This window comes from Abramis brama (genome assembly GCF_963993115.1).
Source record: "Abramis brama genome assembly, chromosome: 8".
In the NCBI taxonomy this organism is placed as follows: Eukaryota; Metazoa; Chordata; class Actinopteri; order Cypriniformes; family Leuciscidae; genus Abramis; species Abramis brama.
The window spans coordinates 40,283,267-40,306,941 of NC_139970.1; the positions used below are offsets into that span (position 1 = coordinate 40,283,267).

A 23,675-nucleotide genomic window follows, 5' to 3' on the forward strand; every position below is an offset into this window, starting at 1 on the left:
CCACCAGAGGGAGGTGTTCATACACTACTTTTTATTATACATGTTCATCAACAGAACAAAGAATTAGTTACACAATTAATATGCCCATTTGTGATCACAAATGCAATTATAAGCCAGTCAGACATTAAAATTATACTTCCTACTCAAAACGTGTATTGTTTTCCTGTTCCTGATGAGAAACGTAATATGTGCTAAATGTATGCTACTTCAGACTAGGAATGAATGTCCCACATGAAAGAAAGAGCACACCTAGTGCAGTAGAGCTCAAACTACACTAGATGGCGCAGCATTACTGTACACCAGGGGTCTCCAACACGTCGCTCGCGAGCTACCAGTAGCTCGTGGCCTGATTGGAGGTAGCTCGCCAAGGGCCGTTCACATATCGCGTCTTTTGTGTGCTCAAGTTCGTTATTTCAAATAACTGAAGCAACGCGCTCATTTTTTCCTGGCGCAGCGAGTCAACATGAAGGATGGGGGTGCACCCAAACACTACGGGTGTTTTTTCTTCTCCATAAATAAATCTTGAAGCAGAGCTACAGCAAGCGTTTTTCGGTGGTGGAAATCCATTTGCTATTAAAACTTCTTTGTCGTTGTGGAGAGCGCAGTGCTTGGTTGCATAGCAACGACAGACGCCACGGGAAAATCGGACCGAATTTTACTATTAATAATAAAAGACAAGCTAATGTGCATTGTAAATGTCAGTAATTTATCTTTTTTGACTCATTCTTTTTATAAAAACGATTTAAAGGCTGAAATATGCAAGGTTTTTCTTTTTATAAAAACTTTTTTGTCAAAACTTTATTTGAACTTGTACATGTTAGTAGATAACATGTTTCAAGACACTTCTTTAAAATCTGGCCAACGTTTTTAATGTTATTATTTTAATGTTTATGTAAACAAAAAGTGCATATTGATGCTAAGTTTATTTGTTATTTGCTGGTTTTCGACATAAAACTTGGTGAATTGATTTTATTGTGTAGTATTAGTACTTTTTGAACAGGATTCTGTGATAACCGTGATCATTTTGGTCACTAATCATGAAATGAAATTTTCATGCCATTTCATCTCTAGTTATCATGCACTATAAAATCAACTATTTATGTGTTTTTACAGTATAATATGCAAAGTACAATTTTCTATAATTTTTTAAAATCTCTGATTCTGTTCTTTTCTCTGACATTTAAGGGTGACATATAAAGGCCTACAAAAACTATTTTAGGTCTAAAACAGTTTGGATAGTTGTTAATATAAGAGTTATGAGACATTATTTAAGAGATTTAAGTATTGTATTACATGAGTAGCTCTCGACCACTTTCATTTTTAAAAAGTAGCTCTCAAATGAAAAAAGGTTGGAGACCCCTGCTACACTGAATCAAAGGGACTTTGACTGAATGAAGGGGAAATAAACGACCGCAGATAAGATATATAATAATAAAAACCTATCATTTTAAGGGAAAATAAAATGCATAGGCCTACTTCAGAGTTTGTTATGTATACTAGTATTAGCACGGAACAAAAAACAAAGGTAATTTCATGCCGCTATTTTGTAGTAATGATGACGTAGCGTTTATGTGACGCCAGTTCCGGTGTAACTGCTGACGGTCCAGGCGCCGATTTTTGAAAACAAGAAAAACACATTTGCGTTTATTTTCATTATATAAAACGGGTAAGTGATTTAAATGTACTGTGCTACTATTAAAAGAACATTTAATCAATATCATCTAAGTTTCAGCGCATAGAAATGAAGGAAAAATAGGAAAATTGAATCGCACTGACGTTTTATATCTAACAATAACGTCTTCATATTGTGTGCTAATTTGATATTATATAGAATTATTATATAACTGTTAGTATTATATTGTTGTAGAACAGAGTAGACAGACAGGGTGTCGTATGGAATAAACATGTCCTGAATGTGAGCAGACTGCGGTAGTAACGTTACTAGTAAGTTGACCGTCATTGTGTTTGTGTTGTTTGGATGATTTCGCAGCTCAGCATGGCATCCATCAGAGACTATAATGTAGTGGAGCAGTTCAACAGCAGACTGGGGGAGATCAGGACCAAACTTCTGGATCAGGCCATGGCAGAGGTGCTCAATGACAGGGCTGCGGAGCTCTGCCAGGATCACAGGCAGTACATGAAGTCTGTCTTGGGTGAGAGATCCACAGGATTGTTTTGTGGTTGCCATCATGGTTTGAGTTTGGATGTGCATTTAAAGTGGATGGATGTTAATTATCTAGCAGTGTGATCCATCTACATTAAAAGTAGGCTGGGTTGTATGGCGAAAAAAATTACATTGTGATGCATTTATTTTTGTGTGGCTGGTTTCACAGACAAGGCTTAAGCTAGTCTTAGACTAAACTGCATGTTTGAGCTGTTTTAACTTAAAGCAACTTGCACTGACATATCTTAAAATATGTCACTGGCTGCCATTGTTTTGTCTCAAGATGCACACCAGTAATGTTTTTTTTTTCCAAGGCATGTTTATAAAAGCTACATAAAAGTCCTAACTGAACTTAATCTAAGCCCTGTCTGTGAAACCAGGCCGTAATGTCTGTATTTACGGATATTTTTATGGACAATTCTGTGAAAACTGATTCACAGAATTTAAAAATGAATAGACAAATTAAAAGTAAACTCATGATATTCACAATTCAACATTTGGAATAAAAAGCACTGATGAAATCTGAACAAGACCAAGAACATGCATTAGAGGGTCAATTTAGTTGGTTTTAACCCTATATTATATCATATTTTATACATGAAGGCTTCTAAATTACCAACATGATCTAAACTTTGCTGAAAAACCTGTTGCACACAATCTACTACATGCCTCTGTCGTCTGATTGATAGTTTATGTTTTTTAGCAACTAAAAGGCCTTTTAGTATAATTGTAAAAACATCTACCTTCAGGTTGTGTCTTTTTGCTGTGAAATCATTAATGATTTTTATTTTTATATAGTAAACATAAGAACAACTTTTATGTTGTTGAAACATTTTAATATTTCACATACAGTTAGTGAACAACTTAGGTTTATTTGATTATACATACATCATTTTTAGAAAAAATATTGTCTTAAAATGTGTGCAACAAACACGATACAACAGACTTGTCCATCGCTCAGTTATCATTGCATTTTTTTTTTTTTTGCTACACAGATACTTGCTTTAAGAAATGCAAGGAGGATGAAACCATGTTTGACATGATACATGCTTACAAACAAGGTAAGATGTTGACTGGCACAACAGTTTGACACTTTAATATACAGTACATGCCATCTGCAATAAGCAGTTGAATGACCACTATTATGTTTCTCTATTGTTACTTTTTTTTTTTTTTTTTTTAGATTTGAAGGAGAAAACATCTTTACTGAAAGAAAAGAGTGCTGAACAGCTTGAGGTTGTGTCGGAGATTGAAGACAAGGAGCATCACAAAGCACTCTTATTTCAGAGAATTGAGAAGCTCAAGAAGGATCAAGCCAGAAACAGGGAATGTGTGTAGGCCTGTCTTTCCTCTCATGCACTGTCATAGTCTTTATGTTGAGGTGTAAAGCTCGGGACACACCAAGCTGACGTCAAAGAACTGTGCTGTCGCCTCGCGTCGGCTGCGTCTCGGCCAAAAAGCTTTGCTTGAACACCAGAAGGACAAAAGGCGACGGTCAACTTGCACATGCGTTGTGCATCTGCGTACAAGGAAATATGTTTTTGTCATTCAAAAAGGGAAACAAAAACTAGGACCGCAGATACACAAATCAATCACGCCGATCACTTTTTTCATTCTAGTCGGCTCATGTTATTATGAAAATATTTATGCATTCAAATGCTCAGGTAAGATACATAAAATTATAACTGCCTTCTGTCTGTACCGTCTTGACTTCTTTGCCCGCTTTCATCACTTTTACTTTTATTCCTGTGCTCTCACTCGTTCTCTAAGCTGAACAGCCAATCAGCGTTCACTCTTTCACAGACGGCCCGATGCCGATTCAACCCAACGCTTATAAACGGCCTGACGTTGCCTACTGGCTGACTGTTGGCTTGGTGTGTCCTGGCCTTAATGGTTTACACTTAAAATAAAGGAGGTGGAGAGATAGTTATCCGTTACAGATGAGTGATTCATGAACACTTTCTGAAACATTCCACCAAATAATCTTTTGTGAATCATTTACTAAGAATATAATATATAAGAATATAACTTGTTTATAAATGTCTTCATTTCCTGCACGTGACTGTTAGGTGACAGTCACAAAAGACTAAGGTTTATTATTGCTGATGTCCTTAATGCTTGTTTTATACATTTTTATAGTGATTCAGTCACAAAACAAAGCCAACAAGGACAGACTTAAGAAGCTGAACAAGTGTAAAGACGTCTTTCAGAAACACCTCAGTCTTGAGATCAGAAAAATCCAAGGTAAAGTCTTTGTGCGAAACTATAGCGTATGATTGAAGTATGAAGTTGGTGTTTTTTCTTTCATTATGTGTTAAATACATCATACAAATAGAGTGAGGTTCAAAAGCCTGATTCAAACCTGGAAATTAACAAAGTTTTAGGATTTTATCACTATTTCTAGATCACTAATCAAAATTTACCATTTTTAATTGAGCTTTTTCACTCCAATTTTTGTTGTTGATTTTAGAATTTGTGAGAAAAATTAAAAGCATTTTTAATAATTGTCTCATACTTGGAGATGCAAGTTTTGATGGTGTATCACCAACATCTGTTGATTTGCAGGTGAGAAGCTGCAGTTCGTCTTCAGGAACATCAGTCGTAAAGATCCAGACATGGTCCATACGTTCCTCCTCCAGCTTGATGCAGAGGGCGTTTACCACAGTAAGTATTCGTCTTCTGATCTGATTTTTATCCTTGATATTTTTTTTGGCTTAAATTAAACCTGATTTTCCTCCTGCATGTGATTAGGCCCCAGCATTGGTTTATACTGATAATATTATTATTGCATAAATAAAATGTATACTTTAAGTTTTTGAAAGAAGTCTCTCATGCTCACCAAGGCTGCATTTATTAGATGAAAACACATTGAAAACTGTATATATTGTGAAATATTATTACAATTTAAAATAACTTTTTTTCAATTTGAATATATATTAATGTAATTTGTTGCTGAATTGCAGCATCATTGCTCCAGTCTTCAGTGTCACATGATCCTTCAGAAATCATTCTAATATGATGATTTGCTGCTCAAGAAACATTTCTGATTATCAATGTTGAAAACAGTTGTGCTGCTTAACATTTTTGTGGAAACCGATTTTAAATATAAATCTTTTTTAACATTGTAAATGTCTTTACTGTCAATTTTGATCCATTTTAAGCGTGCTTGCTGAGTAAAAGATTATTAGTCCTATCTTTTTTAAACGTTAGTGTATAATGACTGACAAAACCAAGCACTGAATACCGTGATTATATTCCCCTCCCCCCTTCAGTCATCTCTTGTGACCCTCCACTGGAGAAAATGGCACATCTAGAACACAGACTGCAGGAGACCAACAACTTTTCAGCCTTCCTCGCTAATGTCCGGAGAGAGTTTGTGGCGCTTCACAGTGGTGCAAAGATGGCCTGACTGATGAACCGAAGCTAACTGTTCATTTCAGATCCATCTGAAGCAGTCGGAGACCATATTTGTAGATATCATTACTAAGCATATTGAGCTTTTATTTACCTTTCAATCTTTTGTACATTCATTTATTGATTTGTAATTTTAGCAATAAACATAAAAAAAGTGATTTGAAATGTCTTCATTTAGTTTTATACTACAGTGACAAGAAGTTCTAAACCATTTGCATTTAGTGGTTTATTACTGTGCAAATAAAATCTATGTATTTTTTCACAATACAATAAATTTTGATTAAATGTTTTATAACCGCACACTTATAATTCATTGATAGGCTTGGTCATGAAAAACCTGAAAACATGACCTTTTATAATAAATAAAAAGTCTTTCCAAAATGTATAGGAATTTTTGAAGCAAATAAACTGCTCTAAAATATTTAATCAGCTAGATATTGCTCTTGTGCACCGTAACACTACACACAAGCTGTAGTAATGTATGATTTATGAGTCAGTGAATCTGTTGAAATGATTCATTTTAATGATTTTCAAAAGTCCTTTTTCCTGTAATCACATGGAAAGGTCATGGGAAAGTTATTAGTTTAAAGTGTGTTTAACTCTACAGCATGAATGAATCATAATTCAGTGGCACTGAGGTCAGTGACCTTTTTCTTTCACATGCTCTTTTGAAGCTAAGCCTCAGATGACTTCATCGCAGTAAAAACAGGCAGCTCTTCGACGTATGTGGAAGGGAAATGTCCTCTCTGTCCGTTCAGCTCACCGAACCACCAGCCCGTGTCGTCCTTCTGAAAGATGTCCAGTACGTCTCCTGCCAGATTGAAGAGGGAGAGTCAACAGAAACCATGTGCTGAGGGATGATGTATTAAGATGAACTACCATATTACCTTCAGTAATGTTTAACTCGTCCTCTCTTTCTGACGTAAAGCTGTATAAAGCCTTGCATCTGCCGACTGAGCAGAGTTCTGCACCTGTTTAATAAATCAGTTTGTGTGTTAAGAAAATCCTTGAATGGAAGGGAAGATAAACACACGTGGCTCGCTGTTCACCTTTATCCTCTTCAGATTCAGTCACGCATCCATTAACCGGACCACTCTGTTGATCATCGACTTTGGTCGTCTCATTCGAGGGCTCGTTGCTTGTCCTATCAGGGCTTTGGTTGGTCAGCGCACGCTTATTGATCCGCATGGACTGCCGGGATCTGAACGGAGTCTTTTTGATCCTCATAGGTCGGGAAAGTTGCACTACGCTGTGCTCGTAGTCCTGGAGCAAAACCCGAGACAGAATTTAAAAAACTCATGAAACATATGGGTGATTTTTAGCTAAATCTTGTTTCTAAAAATTGTGATACTGTCTTTCTGCACCCTGCAGCCTTGGGGAAACATATATATTACAGTTAACAAGGTGTAGGCTGTTTGAAAGCAACAGCATAAACAAAATATGATGCTAAACTAGTGTTGGCCTATTTTCTCAGTTAACCCACTTGTGTTTAAGCTTTGCTTTCCATGTCCTGGATACATCAAGACTTGCATGTTTAATGGAGGTATTTCGTGAATCAGAATCAGCCAAGGATGATTTAAGAGTTTAAATCTATCTATATCTATCTATCTATCTATCTATCTATCTATCTATCTATCTATCTATCTATCTATATATATATATATATATATATATATATATATATATATATAACAAAATAACCATATTTGGGGGTTTTTATGCATCCCCCTGCAGTACCTACACAGACTATGCACTTAAAATGCATGCTAATAATAGTTTTACTAAAATTCAGTGGTATTTTATTATCATTGAGATCTTATTATAATTTAATATTTTTAATTTCAGGTCAAGTTTTAGTCATTTTGTAGTGTTTTGTCATTTTTACTTATAGTTTTTTATCTATATAGTTTTAATTTTTCCGTTTTAGTTATTTTAGTACATCAAGTTAAACTAAATGAAAATGGGAAAAGTTTTCTTGGCAACTAACTAAAACTATATATATATATATATATATATATATATATATATATATATATATTAAGGTACACTATGTAACTTATTTGAGTCAATACATTATCAATCCTTCTTCCTAAATGTGTTTTTGTCTTACCCAGATTCACAATGGTAAGTCTATTGTAAGTGTTTTTATTTTAGACCTGACGGGATGGGTTTCTCGGGAAATTGTGTACTTGCGTCACTCGCCAGTGCTTGTCTCATCATGTCCATAAATAGAGAAAAGTTGCTCCAGTCATGACAAATCTCCTTAGTTATTAAGTTATTACATTATAGTTGTAGCGATGTGCTGGAATTTATTTTCAAGGGAGTATCGTGTCTATTAATGGGTAAAGCTACAGTGATGTCTTTAGCTAGTCAGCTTGAGATCCTTTCCATCTAAACTGGTTGTTTTATAAGCAGTGGAATAATCTCTATCTCTTTTTTTAAGTTATGAGAAAAAAAACATGTTCAATGCAGAGTTAAAACACAACCAAAACAATGTTCTTCCGCAAAATGCATGCAATTTTGTTTTTTAACCGCTAGAGGGACAAAAGTTACATAGTGCATCATTAACGTCAATTTTATTTCAACAAATGAAATAAAGCTTCTAGAACTGAACAGGTGCTTTTCAGGATAGGATGTGTAAAACTCACCCTTTCTTTCCATTTAGTGATGCTGTCACTGAATCGATGTCTTGATTTGGGTTTTCCCTCTAACTCCGCCAGACTGTGAGTCAGTTTGCAGTGCGTCGCCTCTAAAAGGTCCAGTTTGAGGATGGCCTACCGAGAGATCAGTCAGTATTTATTTTTTGTTAAAACCTTTTTGTTAAATACCAATTTTTTAATACAATATTTGAACACAGTGGGGTCAAAAAGTCTACATGAAAATTTCATTAACCTGGTTTTTGAAAAAAATTGAAGTAAAGCAAATGCTTAAAATTTAGAGCATTGGAATGAAATGTGACATCTCACCTCGTCCAGTAACTGTTCTGTTTCCTCCAGGGTTTTTTTATTTGAGAAGTTTGGTTGTTCTGTGTATACTTTCACCATTTTCTCTAAACCTGAAAACCAGATTTGTGTCAGCGTTGAGCTAGATGTCATATAATGTGAACAATATTACAGGACAGAACCACCTAATAAGATCTCTGAGGAATAAACCAGTTCTATTTAAAGGGGTCATTTCACACTTTTTTAAATTTCATTTCCCAGATGTCCTCTTCTAAAGTAGTAACTTCAGCAAAAACCAATGAGGTTCGTTCTCGTGTTACGCAGGTTCGGTTGAGCTTCTGCTTATGTTCGCTGTTTAATGTGATTAAAGCCTAAATTAAATCTGTTCACCATATAAAGCGATCGAGTCTCTTCAGAAAATTTGGACTAAAACCGCTAAATTCATATGGATTAGTTTTACGATCTCTTTATGAACTTTTTGAAGCGTCAGAGTTTCGTAGCTGTCAATGGAGGGACAGAAAGCTCTCAGATTTCATTAAAAATATCTTAATTTGTGTTCTGAAGATGAACGAAAGTCTTAAGGGTTTTGAACAACATGAGGGTGAGTAATTAATGACAGGATTTTTATTTTTTGGTGAACTAATCATTACTAACCATACATCAAGCTCTTAACTGAAACCTTTAATAAAAAATCATTAAAGGAGTGGTATAATGCCCTTTTCACAAGATATAAAATAAGTCTCTGATGTCCACAGAGTGTGAATATGAAGTTTTAGCTCAAAATACCCCACAGATATTTTTATATAGCATGTTAAAGTTGTCACTTTTTGAGGGTGAGCAAAAACGCACCGTTTTTGTGTGTGTCCCTTTAAATGCAAATGAGCTTCTGCTCCTGGCACAGGGGGCGGAGCTTCAACAGCTTGCACTCACACAGACATGCACTGAAATTTTCAAACACTTTTTATGTTCAAACCGAAGTCAGAAAGATGGAGAGACTCAAGAAGAAGTGACAACATGTAGAAGCAACAGGACATTTCTGAATGGTTAGTTGATGAATTTATGTCGCTTATGTGTAGTTATCTTCTAGTCATTGATTAGCATATTCTGTCATGATAATCTATAAATCGTGTTCAGGGGGCGGGGTTTATGTAAATTTTAGGGTTGGTGATGTCACTAACCCGGGAGGAATGTAGTGTAGTCTCTACCAGCCGTTTGTTGTAGTCCTTATAAAACAATTTCTTTAAAAGCAAATATCTCCCTTTGCTTTGAACTTTGAGCGTCGTAGCTTTGCAGATGTTGTGTATGCTCAAACAGCAACATTACACACTAACTAGAGTTAGAAAAGTGAAATCATAATCAACCACCCCTTTAAAAAACCTAAAATAAGATTTAATAAATGTTTTAATGTCCCTATACAAACAATGGTCTTGATATGAGGAGTCAATCAGGCCACGCTCCGGTACAGTGCACATTAGCAGCGATCCTAATGGAGCGCTATTAAATATGAAGCAAAAGACAGACACATCTCAGATTATCTCAAAAGATAATAACAGACGTATCGTCCTCTTGTAATCTGCTACTTCGGTGGCTTAAGAGAAGATTCACTCACGTTATAAATGCAAAATAATATGAATTTTAATATAAATTCTTGCACTTTGTTTGCCCTAGCTTAGTGGTGATGAAAAAAAGAAAAGGTTTTTCTTTTCAATCTAAAAATAATACGTTAACAGACGTCTCTTTGATCGTTGCGCCTTGTCTGCTTCTTCAGTTTCTCATGCCATGTTTTAAAACGCCACGTCTAGTTAAAAGTTCAACTCGACACCATGCGCTCTTTTCCATTCTGTTCACGTGTTTAAAAGCACAAACGCATTGGTTCACTCACTGCAGTTTTAAAGCCTTCATTAACTCTTCTGGTCAGCGGGTGGGAATGTCAGCCAGCAGGTTTCATGATTCAAAAGAGCTGATAAGGTGATAATAAAGATGTTCAGCGAAATTGAAAACGTGCTTAATAACTGTTCACTTTTATGAGTTTATAGTTTTAAGGTAAAATGGAAAAATAAATAAATGAAATGCAGGATATTGAAGGTCACTTTTAAATTATTTTAGCACCCCCTCTGAGTTGTTAAGCCTCCCTTAGCCAAGAAAAAAATCCCAGCCTACAAGATCCAAACCTTCTCTGTCGCTTTTAGTTTTTGTGATGTAGTCGTCTAGACGCTGAAGCTTAGTCCTGATGCCATCTCTCCTTCTGTCTTTTCCCATCACTGTTTTTCCTTCTTCCTCCTGCACACACACACACACACACACACACACACACACACACACACACAAAACAACCCATTTCATTTATATTCCTTCCACATGAGTTTGTGCTGTAAACTCAAAGACTTACAAAGTAGTCAGCCATGAGAAATTCAGCTTTGTTCTCATCCGCTGTAGCGCCAACATCCTCGACCAGTGATTGAATGTCTTTCTCCACATCAACCCTCTGTACGGCCTGCTCGATCTGTTTGTGACTCTGCCGAAAAAGACCTAAAAGTCAGTTTAACCACTTCAAGAAAAATCTAAACAAGGACATAATTATATATGTAACTGTGTGTGTGTGTGTGTGTGTGTGTGTGTGTATGTGTAAAGTTACATTTATGAAATATATACATTAAATGGTAACACTTTACGTTAAGGTCCCATTATTTAACATTAGTTAATGTATTAACATTAATTAACATAATAAATGCTTTAGACGTCATTTTCATTGTTAGTTCATGTTAACTAATGTTAACGAATGAAAACTTATTGTAAAGTGTTATAATGCACATATATGTAAATATAAATGGTATCTATTGAATTAACTTTTAACTGATATAACACCATCGAACAGAAACAGGCTAATTTCCCAGAATACTTTAATTTACTCTATTTAAAGGAGCTGTATGTAAGAATAGGAGGAGGGGATACACCGCTCTACAGTAATTTGAAAGTGATTGCAGTACCAGTTTTGGCCACAATATTACATATGGCTCCTTTAATATGTAGACAAAGACTTTAATTTTTTTTTTTTTTTTTTTTTTACAAAATATTAAAGTATATAATATAAATACATAAATATAAAGTATATAATTTTGTATTACTGAATGGCAATAGTAAATTAAATGTTTTGTTTAAGTATTGAACAGTACTGAATCCAGTTCCAATTCATAATTGCGTGGTTTGTGGTCATTTCAATTCAAATTCACACTCATGAATTCAAAGGCAGTGCTCACGTGAATGACGGTCTGTGCGTATACAGTCATGAAGAGGCTGTACTTGTTTAAGGTGTCGGATAGAGTCTCTATTCTCTGCTTCTCAAGCTCCTGGACGATCTGAAATGCAGCACTGAATCAGTCAAAATGCAATGGCTTCCGAGACAATACATAAATATAAGGATGTGTAAAACAGCCTGAACCTGGTAGCAGGTTTTCAATGTGTTCTCCAGCTTCAGACGGATGTGGTGACCCTCCATGTTGGTGTTGAAATATTCCTCATCAACTCTGGCCTGAAGCTCTGCTGATTTAGTCAATCTGTTAAACATCTGGACAAAAACGAACACATTATATCACAAAAATAGCTGTGTTAACCTATTTTTTTCCCTGTCAGTGAGCAATCACAAATACCTTCTGCTTTTCTTTCTCTGTGCTGATTTGCTTATTTTTCTCCACGAAGCTGAAGAGAGCTTCATGTTCTCTAGTCAACCCAATCAGCTTCTTCTTCAGCTGTAGACACAGACATTTCTGTTCAAAACGTATTCTCCTCATGGCAAAATTCATTTTTTAATATTGGGTTCATTTGATTTGATTCCTCAGAATTAGAAAAACACCCTTCTATAAGTATTTTCTTACCTTAATTTGCTCACTCCAGTTTGTAAGAACAAGCTTTCCTGATTTTTCAACGGCATTGTCAAGCTGTGTTCAAACAAGACTTAATGTAAATATGCTTCTGTAAATCCTAATGTGAATATATGCATATGTTGCATAAACATGAAATGATATACCGGTCTTTTTCTTTTGCCGTGTTCGTCTAGGATTTGACGGATTTTCTGAATAGCATCTTGGTTGAGAGCATTTCCCAGTATGCTGAAAGAATAAGCCCAAGATAAATACACAACAGCAACTCACATGAATAATAAAAAGAGCGTATCATCCAGCGTAGCATCATACCGGTGAGCATCTGCTGAGGCGTACATTTCATCTGATATGAAGGACCACGCACAATATGTGGAGCTTTGAAAAAGAAAAACTGTCAATGAGCATCAAATATTAACCTGCACTGCTGATGCAAGATACATTACACTGCAAAAAAGTCTAAACTCTTGACATGAACAGCAACCATTCATAAGTTATAGGGGCGGTTTCCCGGACAGGGTTTAAATTAAGAGTAGGCCTTAATCTAATATAGATGATCTTGAATAGGAATAGGTAAATAGAATAGGTAATTGTGGCTTGAAAAATGTCTTTCTGAAACACAGACTAAGTACAGATTACTAACACATGGACTAGTGTCAAAAAAAAAAAAAAAAAAAAAAATTAATTTAAACCCAACTGTGCTAATCTGAATTAGCATGAATGAACCAAGAAAATCTTAAAATTGCATGGTACTGAGAAGCAAATCCAAGGGAACACACACACACACATATGTATATATATATATATATATATATATATATATATATACACTGGTAGGTTTAATTTAAGCCTAAATTTAGTCCTGGAGTAGCTCTAGTCTCCCTCCAGGAAATCAGTTTATTAAACTATGAGTCTAGGGATATTTAAAACCATGACAAGGAAAGTAGATTTCTGTTAATCTGGTTTAAAGGGCTATTTTAGGCCAGGACTAGGCTTAATCTCTGTCTGGGAAACTGCCCTTATAAATCTTGTTTTTTATCCATTTTTTATAAGAAAAAAATATTTTATCTACTTAGCTTTCATCCTTTAATATTTATTGCTAAAATTATTACATTTATGTATTTATTTTACTGTATATTTATAAATGAAAACATATGATTTATTTTAGATTTTTCTTATTTTACTTAGCTTACATGTTTTAATATATTTATAAAAATCACACAAATCAAGGTTTTAAAGAGTACATTTAATTTGCGACATTAGTAATGCAAACTGCCCTGTTTTGTACCCTATCCATGTGAAGTGATTCCTAAATCACACAGTAACTCAGGGTTTGATGGAGACGTGCTCACTCACTTGTCGCTCATCTCTTTCGAGACTTTAAGGAGTTTCCCTGCGATTTTCTGAAGTCCTTTTGAGTAGTTGATCTCCAGTTCAGATCTAAATTCAAAGAAAGCCGTGTCAGTTGTATTGGTCCAGCTGAGGGTCTTTGAGATTCTGCCCTGAACTTTATTTAAGCACATTTTCAGGAGAACTATTATATTCTTTTCCATCTCATGAAAATGGAAAGTCGAGTATCTTTAGTGTAATCTACTAGTCTTAGAGGTCAAGCACTTCAATAAACTTGCTAGAAAAGAGCAGAGTTCATATATTACCTTTGCTGAAACACGGCCAAGAGCTCTTTGCAGAAATACTCGCCATTCTTAGAGATTCTCTTCAGGTCCTGATACAGCAGATTATACTGAAACAAATCATACAGTTTAATGAAGCAGTAAATCACGAGATGATCTATATCTATCTATCTATCTATCTATCTATCTATCTATCTATCTATCTATCTATCTATCTATCTATCTATCTATCTATCTATCTTCTCTATCTATCTATCTCTTACAATTTTGTTTTTAAGTGTTTTTTTAAAAATTTTTTATTTTTTAGTCATTTTAGTACTTACACAGACTTATTTTATTTCAGTTAGTTGGCAACATTTTTACTTTTCATTGAAAATTTATATTTAATTTGAGCATTATTTTAATTACCAAAAACTGTCTAACACTAATGTTCAAAAGAACCGCAATGCCCTAGCAACTGCCCAATAACTGCTTAGCAACATCCTGGCAAATCACTTTGAACCAAAATACCCTAGTAACCAGACAGACCTCCCTAGCAACCACTAACATCTCTGAAACTGCCTCTCACAGCTAAAAATCAATCGGTCTTTCTTGTCTCTCTGTCTACACTTTTAAACTTAGAGGATTTTAAAAACTTTTTCAAGTTATAATTCAAAGCTTAAAAAGTTCAAGCTTTCAGGTTAAAGCCTTGACAAACATTACTCTTCTAGTTAATAATAAGCAAGTCTTCGGAATGTAAAAGTGAACAGAAGTGTGTTTTATACGGAGACGTCCATAATCAACATTGACCACCTCATCTTTACTCTGTTATTTTCTACAGCAGATATCAAGTTAGTAGTTGAACACATTAGTAAGAGTTAACAGAATGAAACAGGTCTGGACTCACAGTACAGCTGCTCACCGGGTCCTTCATCTTCACACTGGTGGAACTATAACTCTGCTGTTCAAACTTTGACCTCTCTCCGCTCCTGAAGAATGCATGCGGAAATCACCTGTGTGTCTGTGCACAAGATTACTGCATCATTAACCCACCATAAAACCAAAGGAGTGGCGTAATGCATGACGACCAGTCCTTGCTATAGAAATCTCTGTGTTTCACTTTGCATGAAGTTTTGGCTTGATGTTCGTCTTGTTGCCTACAGGAAGCATTATATTTTGACCAGTCAAAAGTCTGGAAATATTTTAGAATAATAGTTTAAAACTATGAAATAACACAAATGGAAAATAACTAGGTTACAATAAAGGTTTCAAAAGGGGATTTTCACAGCGATGCTGTAGAAGAAACATTTGTGGTTCCCTATAACCTCTGTGAACAATTCTTAAAAGAACCATTTTGTTTTATAGAACAGTTACATAATCTAAATAACTTTTTTCCACTATAAAGAACCTTTTGTGCCAATAAAGAACCTGATTATTAAGTGCAAGAATTCTACAAAAAATTCAATAAAATTATATATATTTCTATATTTTGAGCTTCAACTTTGTCTATTCCAGCTCTGGACACTCAGCAAATTAGTCTATTGTTATGCTCAACATTTTTGTACAGAAATTAATTTATGCTACAATTTAAATGTATTAATAAAGTTTTTAAAAGAATACTGGACTCTGATTAGTCAAATAATGGTGGTGATTGTGGTGATTTTTGTGTGTGTGTAATTACTGTATGCTGAACTGCAAACAGTTAAATTGCAATGAATTCACTGGAATCACTATGTATGTATGTATGTATGTATGTATATATAGGCTATATATTATATTGTGTATTTATTTTTCTTATTATTTTTTTGTGTAAATGTAAACTTTCCTGTTGTAACGTTAGCGAGAGTGATAGAGACAGACCATATTGTTATGTGTGTTATATTGTATATTTATTTTTCTTGTTATTATTTGTTTTGTGTAATATTGGGTTACACTTTATTTTAAGGTGTCCATATGTAAAAGTTCTAGGTTAAATTCACTGTTAGTGCTTCTTCACTACACTAGGGGGCGGTGTCCTCAGTTGTTGATGGCAGAGAAGAAGTGAAGTTAAGGCAGAGGTAACTAAAACATGGATGTGAGTTGTAGTATTCATCCTTGGTTTGGCTTTTTGATGGGATTTTTTTCTTTTCTTTGCCATTAATTTAAGCCTTCTGTTCTAATTGAGCACATGCTGAATAAGTGTTGAGACAAGCTTCTCTATTGGACTGTTTCATGCTAAGTTTGACTGCGTAATGCGCGTGGGAACTACCAATGGATTATATTGACTGAGTTTACCATCTTTGGAACTGTTTAAACCTGTCGAACTTTACAACAATGAAGGCTTATGACAAACAGCGTTGGAAGTTCAGGTTTTTCTATCACGCAAACCATTGACTGATTTGAATGAATTGATTTGTATATATGGAGTGTCCTGTTGTGGAGGGTGAATACATTTGTTGTTACTTGTTTGCTACTTAAATATAACCACTGCAAACGCTCAACGGATGGTACCCTACCTCTTTATAGTGGTTTCGTTCTATCTTTTTTTAAATTTAAGATGGTATGTTACACTTAATGGCGCCCAAACAGGGACATTCTGGATGTGAGTAGTGTGTATATGTGTGTTATTTATGTATCAGCAAAGTGGCATAAGTAGTTTGGTGTTTACTCTCCTGAAAATTATGCTACCTCATAATATTTCCAAATGGATGATCCTGCCGAGGACGGGAGTGAGTCTCAAAAAGAACCTAATTATAGTGCAGAAGAATTTATGGTGTGTCGAGAGCCCATACAAGATCTGATTCAATCATTTAGTAGTCTTTATTTAGAACCTGAGCAGGACGATAAGGCTAATGAGGTTGAAGATAGTACTCAATTACCACCTCCCCTGCCTCCTCTTGAAGAGGAGGATGAAAGTCTTTTCTCTATGGTTTTGGCCAGTAGAGTTAAATATTTGGAAAATACAATGAGTAAGGTAAAGGAAAAACTGAATATCCATTTTGATAAGTTTGAAACCCAGTTTCTGGATAGTTTAGATACCTATCAGAACAAAATCAGTTCTTTAGAAGTCCAAGTCAAAGACTGTGAAAGATCCTTGAGACAACGAGAGGAAGTGATAATTTTAGAATCTAAGAAAGAGTGTTTGAGTGAAACAGGTCTTAAAGGAGAGCATTCAGGATCTGGGACGTGCAGTTATGGACTGTCTCAAGTGGAGAGATGCTACCTCCACACCTGCAAGGCATTCAACTCCACTGCCAGATACTTATTCTCGATCCATTCAGTTTAAAACTCCCATAAATCTTGAGTTTCCTAAATTCAGTAGTCTGGATGGAGAAGATCCTATTGCATATTTAGAGAAATGCGAAGAGTATCTCGCTATCCAACCTTTGAGTAATGCTGAGATATTGTCTATGTTGTCATCTGTGCTTACCCATACGGCTAAGGACTGGTGGATAGCAGAGAAAGCATGTATTAAGACCTGGACACAATTTAAGACAGTTTTACTTCAGTCATTTCTACCTGAAGATCATGAGGTGGAGGAGGAGAGAAGGATCAGAGAAGGAAAACAGGGAGTGGATGAGAACATTCAATCTTTTGTTTATCAATATAGAGCTTTGTGCTTGAGATTAACCATGATGGAACGTGAGTTTCTTCAAGCTTTATTGAGGAATTGCAATCGCGCATTGCTAGTATCTTGAGAGGGACTTTATCCACAATAGAGGAGCTAGTTTGTGTGGGCACACTGGTGGAATGGGACCTGAATGAGGAGAGATTTTTCTGGAGGTAGAGGCAAGCTGAACAAGCAACTTTGCATGGAGGAGGAAGATCGAGGGAGGTCAAACAGCCATAACATTGCTGTGTATATAAGTCTTCCATGTCTACTCTGATGCTGCCTTCAGATATTTCATAACCAACATTTGGAGGCAATTATTGATACAGGTAGTATTTATTCTTTTATCCAAGAGTCTCTGTGAAACCAGATCAAGCATGAAGGGGAGATTTTACAGTCTAGTAAGGGTCAAACATTTTCTATGCACATATTCAAAATGCACTTGGTAAAGTTTCTCTGCAGTGTGTAGTGCATGGCCAAGCCTTTCCTTTATTTTATTCGTCCTCCCTTATTTTACTAACCCTCCTGACTTGAAGCTTGCTGTTACATCACCCTCAAGTACTAGATTGCATGTAGCATTTCCAACTAGACAGCAGACCAATATTAGTCAAGCTATGATAAAGGAGTTGTTGAATACAGCTGAGGCTTCAAGAAGTCAAAAAAGAAATTTGGAACACTTGTTGTTCGATTGGTATTTCCATCATTACTCATCAATACAAAAGACAAAGTAACGGCGAGGAAGAGGGTACCCATTCATAAGCAAAAGTTTGTTTATGATGAAATAGCTAAAATACTGGAGAAAGGAATTATCAGACCTTCTACTTCATGGGCTGCTCAGATAGTACTTGTAACGAAGAAGGACTTTTCAACGAATGATGAATTCTATTCTGCAAGACTTCATTGGCAAGTTTTGCTTAGTCTATATCGATGATATTGTGGTCTATTCCTCCAATGTCAAGGAACATTATGGGCATCTTTGTCGATTGCTTACTGAACTGGAGACTGCAGGTCTGACGCTGAATTTGAAGAAGTGTAATCTTCTGCAAAAATCGTTGACTTTTCTTGGGCATGTTGTATTGGAAGAAGTGAGGACAGAACCTGGTTGAAGCCATAAACTTCCCTGTTCCTAAGTTGGTGAAAGAAGTCCAACGCTTTCTAGGACTAACAGGATGGTACCATTGCTTTATCCCACATTTCTCTGAGCAAGCAGCACCTATTATTTTCTTTCTTTTTTTATTGACAAGACATAGCTGCTTATACAAAGTAAGAGACCAATGACATGCACCTCTTCATGCGCTTAAGAAAAAAGGCGCTAGATGGGAATGGATGGCCAAATGTCAGCAAGCCTTTGAAACTCTTAAAGAAGCTCTTCAGTCTGCCTCCATACTGCGACCTCCTGAATTCAGTTGTGACTTTTGAGTCCATACAGATGCTTGTAATATCGGACTTGGAGCTGTGCTTACTCAAGAGCAAGGTGAGAATGTAGTTGCATCTGCTTCAAGACTTTTGCAAAGGACTGAAAAGCATTATTCTGCAGCAGAGAAAGAGAGCTTGGCAGCCTTGTGGGCAGTGAAGAAATGGTGTGAGTACCTAGAGGGGTGTCGTTTTGAGGTGTGACGAAAAAGTATCGAAAAAGGCCGATGTAATCTGGTCCCAGATACGTTGTAAAGAGGAGTGGAAGAAGAAAGTCAAGGAACTATAGGTACACTTACACTATGAGCTGGGATTGGGAAGATATCGTCCGAGAACAAAAGGAGGATGCTACTCTCCAGCCACTGTGGGATGAGGCAAAGGATGGTGATACAAAATTTTCTAGCCGAGTACGTTATGTTAACCAAAATGGCTACCTTTTCAGAAGTACTATGGACAAGAACAGAAGCCAGAATTTACAAGTTGGTTTGCCAACCAAGTTTCATGAAAAGTGTTTGCAACATGTACACGCCAACCCGCTAAGTGGTCATCATGGGTGTATGCAGACATTGAGGAGGCAACTGGAAGTAACATACTGGACTGAGATTCATAAATATGTCTGGAGGATGTGTAAGGAATGCCAAGTATGTCAACAGTATAAAACTCACATTACCAAGCTTGCAGGTCGAGAGACAGTCTATACCAGTGGTTGGGTTGAACCAGGATACATGCTGGGGATCGACTTGATGGGGCCATTCCCCAAAAGCACCTTGTTTGAATGAGTACCTATTGGTGGTAGTTGACTACTTTAGTAAAGAGGGTAGAACTGTTTCCAATGAGATCTGTAAAGACCCCTTTAATAGCCAACATCTTGATCAAAGACATCTTCACTAGTCCTTAAAATGATGATTGCCTCCTCATGTCCATGACAGTCACAAACAATGGGACCAATGGATTGCTGAGTGTCAATATAAGTTTCAATTTCCACCTGGCAAAAAAGTACGGGCCATACTTCGGCTGAGATTGCCTTAGGCAGAAAATTGAAAGTTCCATTGGAACGACTGGTGTACAAGCCTCCAAACCCTGACCAGTCGGCATACACTTTGCTATAGTGGCAAAAAGCAATGCTAGAAAGAGTTAAGGAGAATGTGAGTAAAGCGCAAGAATGACAAGCCCGATATTATGATCTACATAGGAGATCAGTACAGTATGAAGCAGAAGATTTAGTTTGGATACTCACCCGTTGTCTCGTGCAGGTAACGCTCTCCAATAATACGGGAAGGTTTCTGCGTTACTGTCTTTCCTTTTACGCAACACAATAAGATTAAATGAAATGAATTTTCTCATATGTATTACCTCATTTTTTCATCTGACTCCATAAATGAAAAAGGTTTTAATGATATCTGAGCATCATTAAAAGTTAGCGTATGTTTGATTATTCTTTTTAACTCTTTAAGTATATTTTACCCGTTCCAGATTAGGAAACTATGATGCTCAGAGGTCCTCACGTCTTCTGTTTAACGCGGGTCTCACCACGTACACAAGCTCATCAGTTTTGATCACCAAACAGAGGTAATTGCTATATACCTTAGATCGGTCACATTCACGTTTACACAATCAAAGATACTTTGGTATAGCCCCCATGGAACTGCATACACTTGAATTTAACTTAAACGTTTACTTCAGTAGAGGTATGGCCACTATTACAGATATAAGCTGACCAACATTACTTCTCTTATAATAGCTTTGGATTGGCCATGCCGTGGTTTCCCACATACACTTATCTAAAGTAACATTAAATTAAAACAGAGGTAAGACAGATCGGTCAAGCAGCATTTGCTGTTCTAAACGGTAATTAACTTCTTGCAAACCAAGTACACTTGAATTGATGCCAAATATTAGTCGTCACTAATCTGACGCAAAACTTGCAGGAACATACGAATCCGTTTAATCTACAGTCGGAATAAAATCAAATGTAACAATTTATTATGTCAGGTAAATGTATCATGCCAATTTCATAATCAGTTCAAAGATAAATACAAAACATCAAATGCTCTGCGAACCTGACATCCTCAGCATCACAGGCTAATTTGAGCAACAAAACGTCACAAGCCTTCTTCAGCATCTCCCTAAACACTCAGACCAAGGCAGAAACCTCTTTTCAAATGTAAACATGAGTTCACAGTGGGAATTTGCATTAATCACCGTCCCAGACTTACTGCGGACAGAGGTTGATTTACATGGGGGCACACCCACAGCAGTTAACAAGATATCTCTAAACTCTCCACACCTTATTACCTTTTTGGTTTACTTCTGTGGGAATGAGACCTTTGTACCAGTCGCACTGAGACATTTCAAATGATACCAAACATGTATAATACTTTATGATAATTGTTCATATTAAATCATATAGATTTTTGGGTGAATTCAGGTAGGGATGGGTGAAGGGAATGATGTGTAAATTGGGAGGTGATCAACTCAAGTGTGATTGTGTCTCGAATGGTAATGGTAATATACTGTAGCAAAAGAGTTCAAATGTTAATTTCCTCAGTTAGTTTTCTCAGAGAGTAGCCCTCTCTTCCAGTTCTTCCAGTTTCTCCAGTCTTACAGTTTTTGTAGGATTGAAAATAATCCAAGATATTTGAAATGAACAAAGACATTTGCTTTACAGTTTTCCATCCCCTCTTTCCACAATGACCATTTGGAGTTGAGGGGCTGATAGTGATCAAGGTCTGTAGGCCAAGGTGTGTGTACTTCGGGGTCTATGAATTGTCACACCTTTAGTACAATGGGGGAAGTTATCTGATTGGTCAGTTTGAATGTCTCACATTTGGGTTAAAGTCACAAGGTCAGGGAAAGTTCAGGCCTCTTTTATTCTCTAGGTCCCTTTCTTGGGGCTCTCTCTCTTTACCTCCTCTTTTCTTTCTCTCTCTCTCTCTCTCTCTCTCTCAGGTAACATTTTACATATATGCTGGGTACAATTAATGGTATAAGTTATCATCATCTCATACATCTATTTTGTAACTATTTTAAGTGTAACCATAACCAAATTTTGTCATTAAACCTTTTCATTTACAAATAATGTGCTAACTAGTTTTGATTTGGTATTGACTTTGAATTGTTACCTATTGCAATACAATATTGTCACTCTCTATAGCAACGCTCTCCCACATATTAAGCTATTGTAACTGCGCTTATTTCCGTAGTTGGTATAAGTAGCAGTGGGTGGTAATAGACAAGAAATGTACAGTTTTCTACCATCTTGCTGATAATGTTTCTTTAGTCATTCGGCAGACTTGCAGACTTGCAGCCTGAACCCTTGTAGGAAATCCACCCTTACAATTTTATCCAAAAGTGTTGGTGGCCAAATGGCAAGGTCCCGCTGAAATAGTGGCACAGGCTAACAGAGTGAATTATAAGGTAAAATTGCTCGATGAACCTTGTAACCTCATATCATGTTGAACAAATTGAAACTTTTTTGGAGCTGTCCAGCCTTCTAAAGGGTTGGGAGAGTAAAAGTTCCAGATTGAATTCACAGTTACTAGTGCTTTTCCACTACACTAGGGGGCGGCGTCCTCAGTTGTGAGGGTGAGGATGCCGATAGCAGAGAAGTGAAGTTAAGGTATTGGTAACTAAAACAAGGATGTGAGTTCTAGCTCATTGTCCTTGGTTTGGCTTTTTGATGGGAAATAGTTTTTCTTTGCCATTCATTTAAGCCTTATGTTCTAATTAAGCACATGCTGAATAAGCTTCTCTTTTGGACTGTTTTATGCTAAGTTCGATTGCGTAATGCGCATGGGAACTACCAATGGATTATATCGGCTGAGTTTGTTGTCTTTGGAACTGTTCAAACCTGTGGAACTTTACAACAATGAAGGCTTATGACAAACAGCATTGAAAACTCAGGTTTTTCTATCACGCAAACCATTAACTGATTTGAATGAACTGATTTGTATATATGGAGTGTGCTGTTGTAGAGGGTGAATACATTTGTTGTTACTTGTGCACTTAAATATAACCACTGCAAAAGCTCAACGGATGGTACCCTACCTCTATTGTGGTTTTATTCTATCTTTTGAAATTTAAGATGGTATGTTCCACTTAACGGCGCCCGAACAGGGACATTCTGGATAATGTTGAGTGAAAGTAGTGTGTGTATATGTGTTTTATTTATGATTGAAATTTAAGATGGTATGTTATACGTGATACAGAGTACTGAGTAATATTAATTAACTACATGTACTTACTATAGGGTTAGGAATAGGGTTTGGTTTGGGGTTAGTTGCGTGCAATTGTGCATAGTTTATAGTAATTACTACAGTAACTAAACGTAATGTTTAACCAGGATACTGTAAAATAGTGTAATCCAATATAGTATGTAAACAAAATCATGCAAATGAAGTACTATAGAATTACAGTTGTGGCAGATCATCACTCTGAATGTCTGACTGTTCTAGTCTCCACCCACTCCTCATGCACCAATCAGAACGCTCGAGCCCTCACTGATCACAGCGGCTGTGGTATAGGAGGTTTAAAGCTGCTGTGCTGCATCATTTGTAGGTTTGACTCTAAGGGGCCATTTACAACACACCATTTTCAACTAAAAACGGAAAACTGTTTATGCGTTTTAGCTGTTCATTTACACTACAACGGTGTTATGGGGGCCTGAAA

At 36.3% G+C, this 23,675-nt stretch overlaps 2 protein-coding genes across 3 annotated transcripts; one reads left to right on the top strand and one right to left on the bottom strand.

Moving 5' to 3' along the window:
• The first annotated feature begins 1,548 nt into the window (after positions 1 to 1,548).
• Positions 1,549 to 5,736, top strand: spc25 (SPC25 component of NDC80 kinetochore complex). Its single transcript, XM_084121276.1, has 7 exons — positions 1,549 to 1,666; positions 1,991 to 2,153; positions 3,160 to 3,225; positions 3,348 to 3,494; positions 4,304 to 4,408; positions 4,730 to 4,828; positions 5,437 to 5,736. The coding sequence occupies exons 2-7, from the start codon at positions 1,997 to 1,999 to the stop codon at positions 5,571 to 5,573; spliced, it is 711 nt and encodes a 236-aa protein (XP_083977402.1). The 5' UTR covers positions 1,549 to 1,666; positions 1,991 to 1,996; the 3' UTR covers positions 5,574 to 5,736.
• Positions 5,635 to 14,976, bottom strand: nostrin (nitric oxide synthase trafficking). Of its 2 annotated transcripts, none has more exons than XM_084121275.1 (16): positions 14,928 to 14,976; positions 14,051 to 14,136; positions 13,752 to 13,835; positions 12,711 to 12,773; positions 12,545 to 12,626; positions 12,393 to 12,455; positions 12,168 to 12,266; positions 11,960 to 12,085; positions 11,778 to 11,876; positions 10,910 to 11,035; positions 10,692 to 10,800; positions 8,545 to 8,633; positions 8,227 to 8,352; positions 6,628 to 6,841; positions 6,466 to 6,549; positions 5,635 to 6,389 (listed from the first exon to the last, which is right to left on the bottom strand). In XM_084121275.1, exons 1-16 carry the CDS (start codon positions 14,937 to 14,939, stop codon positions 6,253 to 6,255), a joined length of 1,599 nt encoding a protein of 532 aa, XP_083977401.1. In that variant the 5' UTR covers positions 14,940 to 14,976; the 3' UTR covers positions 5,635 to 6,252. The 2 variants fall into 2 exon arrangements, with proteins under 2 accessions (XP_083977401.1, XP_083977400.1); XM_084121274.1 differs by having other exon boundaries at positions 14,913 to 14,973.
• Between the last annotated feature and the right edge of the window lie 8,699 nt (positions 14,977 to 23,675).

Bases quoted from the DNA above. Each gene is read 5' to 3' on its own strand.
- spc25 (XM_084121276.1), top strand. From the start codon at position 1,997: ATGGCATCCATCAGAGACTATAATGTAGTGGAGCAGTTCAACAGCAGA. The intron at 3,495-4,303 runs GTGTGTAGGCCT...ACATTTTTATAG, and splicing joins TCAAGCCAGAAACAGGGAAT to TGATTCAGTCACAAAACAAA. The intron at 4,829-5,436 runs GTAAGTATTCGT...TCCCCCCTTCAG, and splicing joins TGCAGAGGGCGTTTACCACA to TCATCTCTTGTGACCCTCCA.
- nostrin (XM_084121274.1), bottom strand. From the start codon at position 14,939: ATGAAGGACCCGGTGAGCAGCTGTACT. The intron at 14,137-14,912 runs GTGAGTCCAGAC...GATTTGTTTCAG, and splicing joins ACCCGGTGAGCAGCTGTACT to TATAATCTGCTGTATCAGGA. The intron at 13,836-14,050 runs GTAATATATGAA...CTTTGAATTTAG, and splicing joins TTGGCCGTGTTTCAGCAAAG to ATCTGAACTGGAGATCAACT.